General features: G+C 36.4%; 4 protein-coding genes across 6 annotated transcripts in view; 2 read left to right on the forward strand and 2 right to left on the reverse strand.

Moving 5' to 3' along the window:
- The window catches only part of hwt (heavyweight), a 148,466-nt gene extending 138,766 nt beyond the window's left edge, over positions 1-9,700 (reverse strand). Inside the window, exons 1-2 of the mRNA XM_053756169.2 lie at positions 8,867-9,700; positions 7,678-7,813 (exon numbers count right to left, since the gene is read on the reverse strand). Of these exons, the coding sequence (XP_053612144.1) occupies positions 7,678-7,813; positions 8,867-9,264 (534 nt within the window). The 5' untranslated portion in view covers positions 9,265-9,700. The remainder of the gene's footprint in view (positions 1-7,677; positions 7,814-8,866) is intronic.
- A 22-nt stretch (positions 9,701-9,722) lies between these two features.
- Positions 9,723-13,615, forward strand: LOC128676182 (uncharacterized). The gene is made up of 2 exons (XM_053756174.2): positions 9,723-10,924; positions 11,651-13,615. Exons 1-2 carry the CDS (start codon positions 10,789-10,791, stop codon positions 12,205-12,207), a joined length of 693 nt encoding a protein of 230 aa, XP_053612149.1. The 5' UTR covers positions 9,723-10,788; the 3' UTR covers positions 12,208-13,615.
- A 137-nt stretch (positions 13,616-13,752) lies between these two features.
- Positions 13,753-15,709, reverse strand: TyrRS (Tyrosyl-tRNA synthetase). The gene is made up of 2 exons (XM_053756172.2): positions 15,535-15,709; positions 13,753-15,441 (listed from the first exon to the last, which is right to left on the reverse strand). The coding sequence occupies exon 2, from the start codon at positions 15,431-15,433 to the stop codon at positions 13,859-13,861; it is 1,575 nt and encodes a 524-aa protein (XP_053612147.1). The 5' UTR covers positions 15,434-15,441; positions 15,535-15,709; the 3' UTR covers positions 13,753-13,858.
- Positions 15,710-16,070: 361 nt separating this feature from the next.
- Su(Tpl) (Suppressor of Triplolethal) overlaps positions 16,071-16,958 on the forward strand; it is a 50,013-nt gene continuing 49,125 nt past the window's right edge. For 2 of the 3 annotated variants that reach the window (XM_053756195.2, XM_053756196.2), the window contains exon 1: positions 16,072-16,454. In XM_053756195.2, the coding sequence (XP_053612170.1) occupies positions 16,320-16,454 (135 nt within the window). In that variant the 5' untranslated portion in view covers positions 16,072-16,319. Of the gene's footprint in view, positions 16,455-16,958 lie in introns of all 3 variants that reach the window. The other variant, XM_053756197.2, reaches the window with a different exon arrangement.

Raw genomic sequence — 16,958 nt, forward strand, 5'->3', positions numbered from 1 at the left:
TTTTCAAGAAGAAGGCTTTAGCCTTTAAGGAATATCAATTAGAACCACAGATCAACGAAAATAAAATTGGTACTAATAAATTAATTGAAAAGTTTTGAATACCTGAAAATAAAGTCAATTAAGTAACAGAAAAAAGTTCGGACGAAATCAATTAGTTCATTTGTAGGTTACGTTACTTAGAACACTTATTTTTCTGTATGAAATCTATCTGTGTAGGTTTTTTCTAATTGGAGGCTAGTGTAGTGGGCGAGTGTCAAGGTTGAGAGGCGCGTGACATGACAAGGCTTCTATACTTATTCTTTTCTTTGTGAAATGCTCAATCCACAAAACAAAGCGTCTGTTTATGTGTTGTTTCTTTAAACCCCCGACGCAAAAAGAGGGGTGTTATAAGTTTGACCGCGGTGTTTCTGTATGTATGTATGTACATTCCACCGTAGCTTATCAATGGGTGAACCGATTTAGATGCGGTTATTTTATTATTTGATAGCTAATTTTTATGCGGTGGTTCTTAGACATGTTTGATCAAATTGAATATTGAAAGTCGGGAGTTTTTTTTATTTATCTAACAAATAAACATATAAATGATATGCAAATCTAGAATATATCAGAATATAAAGGAATTTCTCTAATCTAAAAGGATGAAATGAATAAAGAATAACCTCACTACGAGACAATAACAAACGCAAAATCTGACGACTTCGTTACCTCACTCACTACACATCGTACATACGGCCATATTTCCAATCGATGCAAAGTGAGAACCGCATCGGGAAGGACATCAAAGTAAAGAAGCAAATGGAAACACATGTAAATATGTAAATTTTAATGCCACATCGCTGAGATCAAAGTAAATAGACGGGGTGGACTGATTTTCACATTGGTTCAGTATTTTGTATTCCTTTTCTGTACGATTGTATTAGTCTCCTCATTTCGACCTTTTAGATTTGTCCATGTTCGATATTGGCACAGAATTTGCAATGATAAAGTTAAGAGAAATACCATCTACTGTATTTGCCGTGAAAATACCTGGCGCACACTGAAAAAACAAATGTGTAATGTAGTAATGCTATAATACTAACTCGGGTAAAACATTATACACACCTAAACCTTCCTTTTCACACTTCCTGACCAACTTAAATCACACTATCGAATAGTGAAAACCGCATCAAAATCCGTTCATTGTATTTTTGAGTTTATCGCGATACGAAAAAATAGGAAAGCGAACCCTGGGCTCCGACGCTCAATTCTTAATTAAGCAATAAGTACTGGGAATACGCTCAGATGAGAGATAGACAGACACGGCAGAGGAAGTCCTCCGTCGTGTCTGTATAAAACAAAGTTGTTTTATATTATATAAGGAAGAATGTAATAGACAATAGATATTCGATTTGATTGGGTGCCTTTGTAAGTACCTACACGTTTATGACACTTCTATCTTGTTATTACAAGTTCTACGGGTATTTGTAATACTGTGGGGTGAGAATGTTCAAGAAAATAACTTGGATTATGTAAATTTGATATTGGTTTTGATGTTGAGTCTTTTAGGCAGCTTGAAATCTTACACTATAAAATAAGGTGAGCTACCAGACAAACAAAAAATAAAAACCGGTCAAACAAAAAATACTAATATCATAAATGCAAAAGTTTGTGAAGATATATGTATGCGTATATGTTTGTTGCTCTTTCACGCAAAATCTACTGGACTGATTGTTATGGCAGGCCTTCTGGCTGTAGGCTTTGACGTAGACCGAAGGAAATATTAACACAAAACGCTTTCAGCTTTTTAGGCTTTCTATATAGCTATAAACGTGAATTTATTTATCGCACCGCCACTACGTGAATATAATTGAGTCTGTAGTCTTTTTCAGAACTAGAAAGTAAATATTACTTTTTATACAAAAGGTTATCTGCGCTGACGTGGGTTAGACACGTTAAAGCACATAACCCACGTCAAAAGCTTTTTTTTATTTTGCGTAATCATATAATTGTGAAAATATAATATTGATGTATTGATATTGCATGTATACGATGTAATTTTTAAGAGTGAATGTATGTTTGAAATAATTTATTTCACATAATAATTTTTTTTTAAATGGACAGGAATTGTAGAGTATATTTTGTTTACTGCAATGAAAAACCAACAATGTATGCCAAAATCCATAGGGGTCAAAGTTCTCCGATTGTGTGAATATGGCATAAAGAGACCGGTCGAAAACTCAGAACATTGAGATAATAAGATCTCACACTGTGTGTATATAAAGCCCATAAGGCCATTATAAGGCCATTTGACGACGTGTGGAACTGCACGTTATGGCTCGTAAAGCTGACGGAAATTTAAATATAAAGACTTAATCTAACTCAGCCCTGAATTATTAAGACGAAACATTTATATTTTATGATGAAAATCCAATTTAAAATGCTATTAAATTTCTTCGCGACGACAATATGGACCTTTCACTTAGATGAAAACATGTGGCTTGTAAAAAAAAATATGAACACAAAATACATAACGCAATATATTTAGAAATATCAAGAATACATTTTCAGGTTATCTCGGTGAAAAAACATTTGTCCAATCATAGCCCTTCTTGGCGCGCTTATGTAAAAATTGCTAAGCATTTAGAATACACGTACGATGATACGAGTAAAATTATTTCCTTACAAAGTAAATTGTATACATGAGAGTTATAAACCACATCTCTTAAAAGTGAATATCAGCAGACTATTACTATATGTATACTATTTACCAAGGGAGTCATCACAATACAGGGGAACCTGGATGCAATGTCATCACGGCGATTAATTAGTGGAAAATGAACATCGCACCGACATTTTCAATTACCGACCATACCCGAATGGAACCCGATTACAGGACCCCCAGGGATACCCGTAATACCTGCAATTGAGTTAAAAACTACTGGCACATGTAATGGCGGAATGACGATTCCAATTTTGTGGTACCTAAGTATTTTGTAGCGTGTAATTTTGCATGCTATTTGATTTTTAAATCGCGACAAATTGGTCTTTATGTCTGTCTGTACAAGTTGTACATAGTAGCTCCCAAATGTATGAACAGACTTCGACATAAATATATAATGGTAGGTATAAACTTATGATGACATCTGGAGCCTGTTGGTCGTCTACCATACCGAACACTTCACTAGAGGTCCCGGGTTCGATCCTCGGTAAGGTCAAGATAGTCTACCTGGGTCTTAAATCTGTGTGATACGCCCGTTTATATTTATTTATTGTTAAAAAGGAACTCGAAAAATAACGTGTAAACAAAAGCAAACTGTTGTTAGACTGAGTTCTTAAACGGCCGCCACTTCCGTTATGAGAAAACTTGAGAGGAAACAGTTTTCGTTCACCTGAGCTTTCAAGTACCCACTCTGTCTGAGCATTGTATAAGGTTTTTCATATGTCAACGATATAATATGTGGCGATCCAAGCATAAGGGTACCACTGGGCAGATTCTAGTTTCCGAGATGTTTGAGATTTTCTGAAAAATGGTGGAAAATTGGTATTTTGCGATTTTAATTGATTTTAATATGGCATCAGTCATTACTTGACTCTCCATTGCGTTATCTGTACGGGTGACGTGTCTGAAGAATTTTAGAAACCTTAAAATACCAAGGTTACTGTAACTTAAACAAGAAAATATGAAACTTTTTCTTAGCACAAACATTGTGGTAGCCCATGGTGGGAGCGAGGATTCGTAAGACTGCATCTGGCGCACCGCATTAGTATGTTGATGAGGCAATCGAGTTCGCAAGGGATAACGTGATTTATATGGTGCACAGGGTTGCCACTGTTATGTTTATATTATAGATTTAGAACCGTATAAGATGAAGAAAATTAATCACATCATGAGTATTTTTTATAAGCCTTTAGTATCCGACTGTTGCACAAAGGCCTCCCCTCTACTTTGCCATTTATACCTTATACTTATTATGGCGGCTACACACTGTCGTCGAACAGTTTGCCACACAGTTGCCGAACTCAGACACGCGAATGCGCGAATATTGCGTAGTTTGTATGAGTGCTTTTATTTACCGCAATAAAAAATCAGCTATGTACACCGAATCCGCCAAAGTTTGGCAAACCGTTCGGCGACAGTATAGAGCCGGCATAAAAATTCTTAGCAAATCATTTCCAACATATCAAAGGTTAATTTTATTTCTAAAAAGCAACTTATTACATAATTTTTTTCAATATTGCTCATTTAAACAATACAAATTTATCCAAAAAGAAAGAAGTGTATCATGTGACCAAACCCTACGGACAAGGGGGATAAATTAGGGTCATGTGTCAAATTTTTACGTATTTTCCTTCGATAGGTTGTCGGCGCAGCGGTGACCACGTCGTTGTAATTGATAGGACAGATGATATTAATGTCCTCCCTAGCCCTGCCAACGTGTGCACACAATTTATGTTGCAATACACACAATTTTCCGCCACCCTATAACGCAAATATGTTTTCGTTTTTTTGTCATATAATTGATTTTGTAGATAATATTGTTGCTCATGGAATTTACAAAGGTCCCGAATCCGTCCATACTAATATGATAAATGTGCAAGTGGGTTTGCTTAAACTTCCTTCATGGCAAAAATAAATAACGTACAATGTATTTTTTTTGTGTGGACATAGTTGAAAGCACTTGAAAGGCTTGAAAAAGTGGAGAGTGATATACGTTCGCAAGTAGACCCGACAGCTAGTATTCGACATAGAATATTTTCAAACGCCATCTAACGAAAATAAAAGCAACTAACACAAAGTCGTTAAAGCCTATTCGTACTGCCATCTATCCTTATTCATTGAGTCTGTTCATAAACGACTGCCTTTCTATACTTTAGTTTTGACATAATTCACTAGATGGCAGTACTTTTATTAAAAAATAAAAAACGGAAAATTAATTATTCGTTTTATGGTCATTTAATTATTAAAAATATATATATAAGTGTTCAGTATGCCGTATACAAAGAGCTGAAAGTGTCTGTGATCGTGCCAACTCGAGTCGTGTATGATTATTGCCGGCCTTCGTAGCAAACGGACTTCAGCAGAGCCATGCCTCTTTGCTCTATCGTGCTCTTTTGCGACGACGTCGCAACATGTACCGGCTCCGTTATGCTCCGTTGTTTACTATAGGTTTAGACATTGACATGCGTTGACGTACGTCGAATCTCGATACAATTTCTGCGTTGTTCCTTCGGCGAATGTCAACGTGACGGAGGACGATGGAGCAATGGGGACATGGATGGATGGTCCGTAAGCTGTGGTAGTGGGATGGAACAGGATAACAGGTACCTATAAAAAGATAGTAAAATAAATAAAAACAAAATCTACGTAATTAAATATGTATACCCACCTTATCTACTTAAATCCCACAAACTGACAAGGCAATCCCACGCACATGGCAATCCTGAAAAAACTTGGAAGGGCGCAATTTCAACTCAATAGAATGCAGTTCAATAAAGTTCATCCAAGGGAATCCTTCCCTTGCGAGCAGCCATGTGAAGTGGCGTCTTTGTGAGCAGAGATGGCTCATCTAGATAAGAGGGTAACGCTTTCATGAAGCCGACAGAGGGCGTTTTATCCTTCACATCCTCACAACTTTTCAACTAAACTGGTACCTATTGCGGAAAGGTCGATGGTAGGAAACTTGAGACTTGATATCTTAAGACGTGAGTTTTTCATTTGCGCATTCATTTAAAAGTTTTCCTAGCATGTATCAGTTATTTTTTGTTAATCTATGCACCATGCACCCAATGCTCGACAGACCGACAAACAATACATTTGAAAATGAGAATTAAAAAAAAAAAAATTTTTGAACATTTTGGTTTCATATTTTTTGTTGATTGATTACTTTTGTACATTATTTGAGATAGCTAGTAGGTCTACATCATTGCATCGAGATATTGTACAGGATCCTAGCTTATCATTCGTAATTACTGTTCTTGGACTGTATATTTCTAACCCCCAACACAAAAAGAGAGGTTTTATAAGTTTGATCCTATCTGTCTGTCTATCTGTGTACGTGTCACCGTAGCTCATCAACGGGTGTTTTATTTTATTTGATAGCTAACTTTTATGCGGTGGTTCTTAGATATATTTCATCAAAATCGGTTCAGCCGTTCAAAAGTCGTAGCGAAATTAATATTGTAAGTCGGGAGATTTTTAATTTGTCTAACTTGTTGTTCTCTGACTATCTAGGGAAACTTATTATTAGCATGGACTTATGAAAATCAAGAACAGCTTTTCCAGTGCCAAGATTGTAGTTTTTCTATTTATTGTACAATTGAATTTATTTATTACATTTAGGCAATAGGCACAGAAGTTTAACAATAGGTATTTATTTCCTAATCTAAGACCAAAAGTTATATTATTCGGAAAGAGATGAAATGTGGACTGTATTTCCAGTAGAGCTAAATAGCAACTGAATTTTACATAAAGGTGTCAACTTCACTGCACTATTTATGTAAGTAGACTGCGGTTCCGGCCCGGTAGGTACCTACCTACCTATCTACCTATAGCACGCCAGTTATGTACTCGTATATGAAAATAAGAACGGCACTAGGAAAATTTAATAAATGTTAGCATTTACATTTGTAGGTATTTTCTTGTTTGATGCGGATACAGTATCATATCATGGTCCCACGGTGTACACAGGACTAAGAGTCGACTCAAATGCCAAGTCCAGCTGTATAAAGGACAACGCCAGCATTCTACATTTATGAAGTTATATTAATATACGTGTCGTATAGGAAGGTGAAATCAATGGCTGAGGACAGAATTAGATGGAAAATGCTCCACCGACAAGAAAAAGACTCTTAATAGAATTGAATTAATATACATAGACAAACACACAACGACAAATAATTAAGTATAGTTAATATATTATCTACTTATAATAGTCGTATTTTAAAAAGTCTACTCAAGTAGGATTCACGTAACAGTATGGTTGCTGCAAATGTTGTTTATGTTCAGCAAGATACCTAGGTACCTACTGTAGAAGGTTGATTCACAGATGTTGACGTCATAAAAGGTCTTCCCAGTCTCTCTAAATTATAGTGTAGTCATCCTGTTTGGTGTGAGTCAAGCAAGACAAACAAATTAACCCCTATTGAATTGAACAATGATATAATATTTCTTGAAATGTATTTTATTTCAATGACATCCTTTGATCCTTAATGACTAACATTGAAGAGTACCACCCATATAATATGCCCAAAATCTCCAAAATCAAACAAAAACACAGTTTAATAAATACTTAGTAGTGACTAGTACCTACTACTACTGTAAAATCGATCAACCAAAAACAAGTAAATGAAGAGTTAGTATTATAATATGCAAGTACATCGTAAAGTGTCGTACGTACATGTCTTACCTACATTTTCTTCAAATAGTTTCCCTATTTATGTGTCAATCTTGTCTGTCTCAAGTTTTACCCCTTGATGTGCCCTATTTTCTAATGACTTAAAATTTCGCATAAAGACGATTATGCAAAAAATGCTGCATCAGCTTCCAGCAGAATGCACAGAAATCATGTAGACACGACATCCGAGAATGGACAAGATAACTGCTTAGTTGTTTCGACGAGCTAAGAAAAAAGGGCCTTAGGTAAACCTTTGCTAGTTTGGAAATGTTCATTATCAATCATTTAAAAAATATTGACTCACCTGAGATCCAGACGCGAACTCATCAGCCGGTGGTTCCCGTGTGAACCTCTCGAACTTGAAGCTATTGGATCTGTACAGTTCGTTGTCTTCCCGGGATCGCCTTCCTCGGCAGAATCTCCGGGTGATTGAGGTGTGCCTAGAACCAATTACATCGGGAATAAAAAGTGTAGCAGTATAACTGAAATTGTGTACGAATTTTGTGAAGTCGATATGGGTACGACGTACTTACATTAGAAAGTTATTGAATATTATAATGTGATATGATGAATATTTATATTATATAATAATGTATGAATATGTCTATTCCTGTGGTTTATTCTATCAATTTGTTAATTTAATGTATATTAGACCAAGTTGTGTCATGTAGTTTAAATAATGAAAGAATCCCCGCTGGAGCACTGGTCGTATATTGGTATTTGTACAGGCTACTGATTCTGTTACTAACGACGACTTCAGACTCTCACATAAGTATGTATATTAGACCGAATTTTAAGAATGTACACGTAAATGTACAAAAATATATATAATAATAGAAAAACTACTCAGAATTCACTATTTAGGTAGGTACTCGTATATGTAGATAACTGCAATACGTAAACAACATGTGAAGATGATAATAAAGTTTCGTGTTTCCATATTGCATTGTTGTCAATTATCATGATATGACTCATTTCCACATGTTACGAAAAATATTTGCACGAATTTCGACATCTAGGCATACTATTATTATAAAGAGGTAAGCATTTGTGACTTTGTATGTTTGAGGCGGGTAATTTCCGAAACTACCGAACCGATTTCAAAAATTATTTCACCATTAGAAAGGTACATTATCCAAGATTGCTATAGACTATATTTTATCTCAAAATTCCCACAGGAGTGATGCCCCGGGCAACATCTAGTTATGTATAAACAAGATTAATCAACTCGAGCAATCTACCATATGATTCGAACGCGACTATTTAATCATCTGACCAGATTATCTCTATTACCTGATTCTAGAAAACAAGTTTAGTTTATTCTTCGTTCGTTGTGTTGTATAGTTCTAATGCTTCCGTTAGATTAAAAACATATTTAGGTGCCACTATGATATTCGGATTCTCCGAAAACGAAGCGCTAACCAGTTAATACCTCTCTCCTTAGATTACAGAATTACTATCAGCGTTTCCTCATAGATTAAGGAATTACCTACCTCGAATCGCTAGAATGCAACGGCCATTGTATTCCAAAGATCTTCAATCGAGCAGGCGGCCGGCGTTTTTGCTCAGTCCTTGTATTATCTTCCACTACAGGCGGAGTGTGGTGTCTTCCACCTGACGAAGCCCTGGTGCCGCTTCGCCGACGTCGCCGCCGACGACGCTCAACCAAAATAAAATTATCCCCGTTCTTTATAATGTACGAGGATCGTAATGTAGATTTCTCCTCGCCCTGTCTTTGCCTAATCAAGTCAGCTGTTCTCAAAGTATGAATGTTCTGGTACTCAACCTCCTGGGGAGCCGCAACGGGAGCAGTCACTTCCCGACTAGTCCCGCTTCCATCCCTCTTCTTCCGGGAGGAATGGAGACCAACTCGACGCCAAACCTTTTCCATGAATCTTTATTTCCTGTCATCCCATTATTATTTACGTCCCTGGTTTTTCCTTATTATAAAGGAAAGCACTTGCACTAATACATCCACAGTTTTAATTTTAAGAATTTCCTTGGTATGAATTTATGCTAAATATAATGACTAATAATAGTACTAACAAAGATGTATCACTTTTGATAATTCATCGCCGAGCGATCAGCCGTTCCCTGTCATTGTTCCCGAGTCCAGAATTCCGGGAGTCACATATACTGAGGTCGCAAAAGAACCACTTCTCACCAAACGCACAGTTATCAGACAGTTTATCACTAATCCATATAAATTAAGACGTACTAGGTTAGTAGAATGAGGGGAGAGAATAACGTGTTTTTTGACATCACTTGCCGAGGTCCAGGCCCAAGCAGGGTGCGGGTGCCCGCAGTACGCATGCGCGGCCCCTTCGCTCGCAGCCCTCGCCTGACCGAAACTTCAAAATGGCGGACCTCCGACCCCCTTCCCGTTATTGAATATCTAATTTTATCGGCGTGCATCCATTGTTATACATTGCGACCGGTGCATACGCGGCCTACTTCACATTATTAATTCTCTGCTAAAAAACAATACGCTTGATTTTGCCGGAGTATCGAAAACAAACCGTAACATGTGGACCATAAGGGTCAAAATGAATCGAGACCTGTCTTGGAACACAGTTTCCCAATTCAAATAAAAAGCTTGGGACGTTGCAAGCAAATATTTTCATGCGGATTCGGGTGTCATGTCAACAACAGACTTGTCCATCTTGGTACTATGTGCAATATGTAAAGTAGAAGGCTTCGTTATAGAAGGCTTATAAAAGTGAACTGTACCAATTTATCATGAATTCATTTTTAAATACACATATTGTGGGAATAAACATATTCACGAAGGGCCTAATACAACAATGCTTTCATGATGTTGATAGCGGGCTCCCATGATTTTGTAGCGCATCTAGGATGCAAAAGTTCCATGATAAGCAGCACAGCACCAACAACATTCTCAAAGTTATTGCGCAAGCCGGATTACCTGATCCAGTGGCACTAAACACGTGGTTCGTGTTGTTGCTGGTGGCCATACTTTTTACATAGCTAATTAATTTGTATTTATTATTATTATTTATGAATGCTTTAAATGAATTGATTGAAATATATTTACTGCAAGATTTAATTGAGAATGGCTAGCTTGTAAGACTTGTAACTAACGCGTTATGATTTTTGATGGAAAAAATATATTTATTATTATTGTTGTTATTGATATCCTACTAGTATATATCATAATAAAACACTCATACAAACTACGCGATATTCATGCATTCGTGTCAGCTACCTACGATATTGGTGGAGCTGGCATTACGTTGTGGCGTCACATCTCGACGCTGCAACGCGTCAGCGACCTGTACGTATCCCCACCACACCAACAACAACGCGGCGTCGCGGCCGTCATGCAGTCGTGTCGTGACAGCGACAATATCGAGCAGCTGTGTCGCAGCGGCCATTTTGTTTCGTCGAGTCAACAATGGCTGACACTTTGCTACTGATTAAATCTGTAGAGAAACACCCATGTCTTTACAATCACAACTCCAATGAATACTTGAAGAAGGAAAGTGCAGATGAGGCATGGAACGAAGTAGCTAAAGAAACCAAACTGACCGGTGAGAGATAGTAACTTTTATTTCATAGGTAGGTACTCTATTTCAGCGGTCCTCATTATGTTCATCTGCGCAAATTATGGTTTTGGGCTCCGCAAAAATATTGGTCATATAAAAAAGTTCGTTGTAATTATAACAAAAAATGTGCTGGATAATTGTTTTTTATTTTTATATAATTTATTATGCAAAATTACCTATTTAAATAAAACTACAAAGAACTAAAGTCTAATAACAGTCTCAGCTGTTACGTTAATACACATAAAACAAGATTTGTTGCAAATTTTAATGTTATTATAGAAAAGTTTGAGAACCGCTGTTCTATTTTGATCCTACATTGGATTCGACATATATTTCTGGGTTTTCATTGCTGTTAAATAAAAGCTCTCATACAAACTACGCAATGTTCGTGCATTCGCGTCGATATCTGTTGGATTTCGGCGATAGTGTATAGTACATTGTGTAGTCCGTAAAAACGGAGCATTAGAATTAAGTTGAGATAGGTTACCTACCTACCCAGCTATTGGAATGCTGGAGAGTTACACGGGCTACAGTTTACTGCGGACGGACCTGTGGGCAATAACAAGCACAATGTACTTACGATGGCCTCCGTGGGATAGTGGTCACATCTGGAGGTCCTGATGCCAAGCGCGAGCAAATATTTGTACTAATTATCATAGATATTCGTATACGGTTCTGGGTGTGATGTGTTAATATTTTTTCTGTTTTCAGTTACAGAATGCAAAGATAAATGGAGAAATCTACGTTACGGATTTGTCAGAAGCTTGAGAATAAATCCAGATGGGTCAACGAAAAAGAAGTATTATTTACATGACGAAATGGCATTCGTTATGCCATATCTAAAGTTTCCAAATAAACCAACCCCATCATACGTATACTTACAAGCAGGGGATGTTGATTCAGATGAAGAACTAATTGATAATAACCCTGAATTTTTTCAGTCGCCACATGAAGCCAACGACATAGAAGTAAATATTGAACCACCGAAGAAAAGAGCAAAATTACGTAATGAAACTCATGGTAATTCTACATTACTCCCTAATTCATTAAGTAGCGACAATATGGAAAATCCAAGAGCGCTGTTCCTTCTAAGTTTAACTCCGGAAATTATGGAGTTAACAGAAAAACAAATGAAAATATTTAGAAGAAAAGTGCTAGCGTTAATTGATGATATAACAGGCAATGAAAGACACTACGTTAAAGTATCTAATGTACATCAGGACTTAAACCAATTTGATAATGTTTCAATAAAATCAGAACCTTTGTAACTTTGGTTGTTAATTACGTGCACAACCACAGAACAGGGGGCTTACCATCATCTCTTAACGCGATCCACTTTACGACCTACTTAAACTGAACTGCATCGTACCATCGACTTAATTTTTAGTATGAATGCGATTCATTTTAGGTGCCTAAATTGAACTGAGTTGCATTGGAATCGTTCTGTAAAAGTTGATGGTAAGTAGGCCTGCAGAACACTCAGCTCAGCCTGTTGCTTAGCTTAGTGTTCTGTGGCTGTGGGCGTATAGCTACTGCCGTGTCTACATTACGGGACCCCGGGGTTCTGTATTATGCCCCCTGGGGTCTAAAGTGTAAGCAAAAACTAGAGTAGGCAATAAATATGTTATCCACAATGACACTTTAAAAAACTGCCATACGTGCCTATAGAGTCAGGGAATTAGTAGTGACTATGGAGTACCTACTAACTCCATGTATAGTTTAGTTATTGTCTCACAAATGACAAAAGTAAAACACAAATCTTTTTTTCCCCGGGCGCATTTAAGCGTAGCCCAAGTTTGCGACATTCTATATCGCTTATTCCTCGTTTATATAATATATATCCATAAAAGTCTATGACAAATCTCAGAGAGCAATGAGTAGAAATAACTCCTATTTCTACTACAATATAAATGCGAATGTTTGTGTGTGCAACTTGCAAGTGTGTGAGGAATGTTTGTTATGAAGTCACGCAAAATCTGCTAGGCCCGGCCTTAGTTACGTCAATGTACTTAATTTCATTTTTCAATTTCATAAAAAGTTACAAACACTGATAAGAAATATTACTTTATTCCGTATATTAACATTATATATATTTTTTTATTTTTTGTTGATCTATGACAAAGGTTACTTAATGGTTACATTGGAAAGAAAATTACAGTGAATAAAATCATTATGGTACTAGCCGTCGAATAGTTTGCCAAACTTTCATGGATTCGGCATATATTGCTGGAACGGTAAAAAAAGGCACTTATACAAACTACTGGGGTATTATTTAATCTGTGTACAAACTATGCAATATTCGTGCATTCGCATCGGCAACTAATCTGTCTGAGTTCGACGATAGTTTGTATCCGGCATAATAATAACAGAAACATGCCCTGGGTTTTGTTTTCAGTTAAAAACATTGTTACTCTCACTAATAGATAATACTAGCTCCATCTATTTGCCAGCATGTGCAGTTTCCATTTCGGTCAAAGCGACAGGAGCGAGCCATTAATTCCGGTCGGAACGAAGTTACCCAATATTTCCTTCTCTCTTTGTTATTATCGTGACAAAAAGAGATAAAAACGTGGAGAAAAATAGAAAGCTAGGAGATTCCTATAGTTGCCACAGACTACTAACAGAAGGCGCTATGATCTATGCTGAAAAAAACAACCAGCTTTTTTTTTGCCAAAAATAACATATAATGAAACTCTAATAAGAATGTAGATACAAGACACTTGGTTATTTAATAATGCCTTACTAAAATGTTATAATAACATTTTAAGTTTACTATTGGACGACTGTTATACTAGTTGCATAATAATTAAATATGAAAATAAAATAATTTATTAAAAATAATAAATATCAGTTACAAATGCATACTTAAAGTACAACAACCAAACTGTACACTGAGAGCAATTTAAATAAAAAATAAATTTACTTGATTGGAGCATTCTTCATTGATTTTGTTGTTACTGGGTTGCCATTAATCTTATTGATTAGTTTGTTTCCTTGCCACACCGCTAACAGACTGTCATTCGTTTTTAAGTCAACTTGGAGTTTGTCCCAAACTTTCTTTTTTGGATTGAGGACATCATCTGGCTCACCAGTTTCATAATTTTCAACAACAATTCTGTCACCGGGTTTACTTCCTTCTGGAGCTGATAAAGGCTCTACTTGTTTAGGGTCATCTATAGATGCACATAGAACCATGCCTTTTGATTCTACACCACGCATTTTAGCCGGCTTCAAATTACACAGAACCACTACTTCCCTATTTTTCATTTCTTCAATAGGTACAAAGTTAACCAATCCAGAAACAACGGTTCGTGGTTCTGCTTCTCCTAAATCTATTTTCTCTACATACAGAGCATCGGCATCAGGATGCCTTGAAACATCTACAATTCTTCCAACTCTTATATCTAATTTTGAAGGAGTAATTTCATCCACAACTGGACTTATATTACCCTTAACTTTAGTTGGGGGCGGGTAAGCTTTTTTAGCTAACTCTTGAAGTTTAGGGTCTTTAAATATTTCCTGAATGGGTCCCAAAAGTCGATTAATAGCTTGTTCAACTGATGCTTTCAAATCTCCAGGATGTACTTCTTGTTTAGCAAAAGCAGATTCTAAATCATCAAAGTTGGAGAATTCAATATCACCACCAAATTCAGGTGCTCTAGAAATTTTAAAGAATTCCCCAGGCTTAAAAAGAGGAAATACAACATGCTTGGTGAAAGATAGCACTCCATTTTCTGTTATATTTCCTGGTTCACAGAAAGCCTTCTTGAGCTTCTTCTTAACATTTGCAGGATTATCCAATAAATCAATCTTGCTGTCCTCCTCTGAGGCAGACATTTTCCCACCAGTCAACCCTGGTACCATAGGATTCATAAGGTGAATTCTTTTTGCATAACCTAGTTGTGGCAAGTATTTTTCAGCCATGGTAAATATTTTTCTCTGATCAACGCCTCCAAACTGAGCATCAACTTTAAGATATTCTTCATCCAATGCTTGCAGTCCAGGGTAAAGGAGGCCACTTAATAAAGGATGATCTACCTGTTTTACCACTTCTGCACCTGCTTTTCTAGCATCATGATCCGTTATGACAGATGTCATACGGTATACATCAAGGGTATATTCTTTATTCAACTGATATTCAGTGCCTCTTATAAATTTTAGTTTATCTAAAGGCACATCAATTGATTGTAACATTGCTTTAATAGCAGCTTCATAATACTGAGTCCGAAGAGCCAATAATTCCCAGGGTGCTTTCATATTATCTAAATAAGCATGTAAATCGGCAAACAGTATTGTTACCTCACAACCAGCCTTGAGGAAATCTGCTATTTTGGACATGGGGACAAAGTAAGCGACATGAGGACGACCAGTAGTTGCAGTGCCCCAGTAAAGTTTTAAATCCCTTTGCTTCAAAATTTCGGTCAGTTTCTCTTCACCCAAAACTTCTTGCAAGTTTCGAGTGATAAGATGCTTCTTTTCTTCCCAATTCGACATGTTTCCCACTGAAAATAATTTATTAATTAGTTACCTTTTGGAACATATTGTATGATGAAATATTAGGTCAGAATCATTATCTTATAACATCTATAACTTACCTCTGATAAAATTGCAATTACAGGTATAATTAAGGGCTATAAGAATGTAACACGTTCTTACATTTAAAAATGTTTTATACTTATTGCTAATAAATTAGGGATAAATCTTACACGTAGGAAAATTAATTAGGTTAGGTTTTAGCTACACATATTGTTAATTCATTCACTCACATCTGTCACTGTCATGATGAATTGAATGGATTGAATGATAGTGAACTTGAGATTAAAAAAAAAAACTTTGAATAAACTATTGAAACCTTTGAAAAAACCTTTGAATAAACTTTGAAAAAAATATTATTGGGATTATAAACTAAACTTTGACTGAACTTGTGACTTTATTAGTAACATTATTCATATATATATATTTTGAAAAAAACAAGTTTCCTGATAAGTTCAGCGATCCAATGAATTTTATACTGCAAAACTTGGAAACTATAGTACAACATGACATTAGCCGCAAAACGAAAAATCTTGTTGCCAACTGCAAATTGGCGCTAGTAGCGCAGTGAATGCTAGCGTTTCCTGTCAAAAGCGCCATTGCGCATGACAGTCAGTGCGGCCTTGCGGGCGGACCATAGGGGCGGACTGAAGAGTGGTGCCAACAAAGGCCGAGTCGATGGGGTTACAAAAAGATTAATTTGGAGTTCTAAAACCCATTTGTTGTTGTAAATAGAATTTTATATAGGTTGTGAATCTGTGATTACGGTTAAGAATGTGTGAATGATATGAATCGTGACGGCTAGCAAAGGAGTCAGCTGGTCAACAGTGCGAATAGTGAATAAGAAATGGCGGCCTTGCCAGCAGGTGTTCAGTATGGGTTATCATCTGAGTCTACTTATAAAGAAAACAAGGAACTAGTGTTTGTGAAATTAACGGATTCAGCACTGAAAGCTATAGAAGACTTCATAAAAAATAATAAGGTAAGTTTAATCGCCATATTGCCGTACCAAAATGTAGATAAAGCCAACAATGTCAAGAGGCGCCATACTTATTACAGTAATCGAAATGAAATTGCAATTTCAGATGTTTTTATTATTGCAATAACCCTTGATGTATCACACTCGAAGAGAGTTCAACTATAGATAACGTGAGCAATAAGGCGATAACTGCTCTTCTACAATGTCACGCCACGTCAACATGCAAAAATTTTACTGTGTTATTTTCACAGATTTACATTTCATACGTCTATAATTAGAGAATTCTGGTCTTATTGTTGCGGATTTCTGCGTTACTAGACAGCTTGAGTTACAATCAAATATCGTTCGAAGTCTTGAAGCATTGAAGTAGGTAATCAGAACTTTTGAAAATAGACACATATCAACAACTCTCCGTATCTGGTTAGTTTACTTAACCTACTGGAAAAGTATTATTTATGTGTACTTATAATCATATGTTTCAATAATTGTAAAATAGGAACTATCAAT

This window comes from Plodia interpunctella, chromosome 15, assembly GCF_027563975.2.
Source record: "Plodia interpunctella isolate USDA-ARS_2022_Savannah chromosome 15, ilPloInte3.2, whole genome shotgun sequence".
Classification (NCBI taxonomy): Eukaryota; Metazoa; Arthropoda; class Insecta; order Lepidoptera; family Pyralidae; genus Plodia; species Plodia interpunctella.

Excerpts from the sequence above, each read along its gene's own strand:
- TyrRS (XM_053756172.2), bottom strand. The coding sequence starts at position 15,433 with ATGTCGAATTGGGAAGAAAAGAAGCATCTTATCACTCGAAACTTGCAA.
- LOC128676182 (XM_053756174.2), top strand. The coding sequence starts at position 10,789 with ATGGCTGACACTTTGCTACTGATTAAATCTGTAGAGAAACACCCATGT. Across the intron at positions 10,925-11,650 it reads TAAAGAAACCAAACTGACCG|TTACAGAATGCAAAGATAAA; the intron begins GTGAGAGATAGT and ends TTCTGTTTTCAG.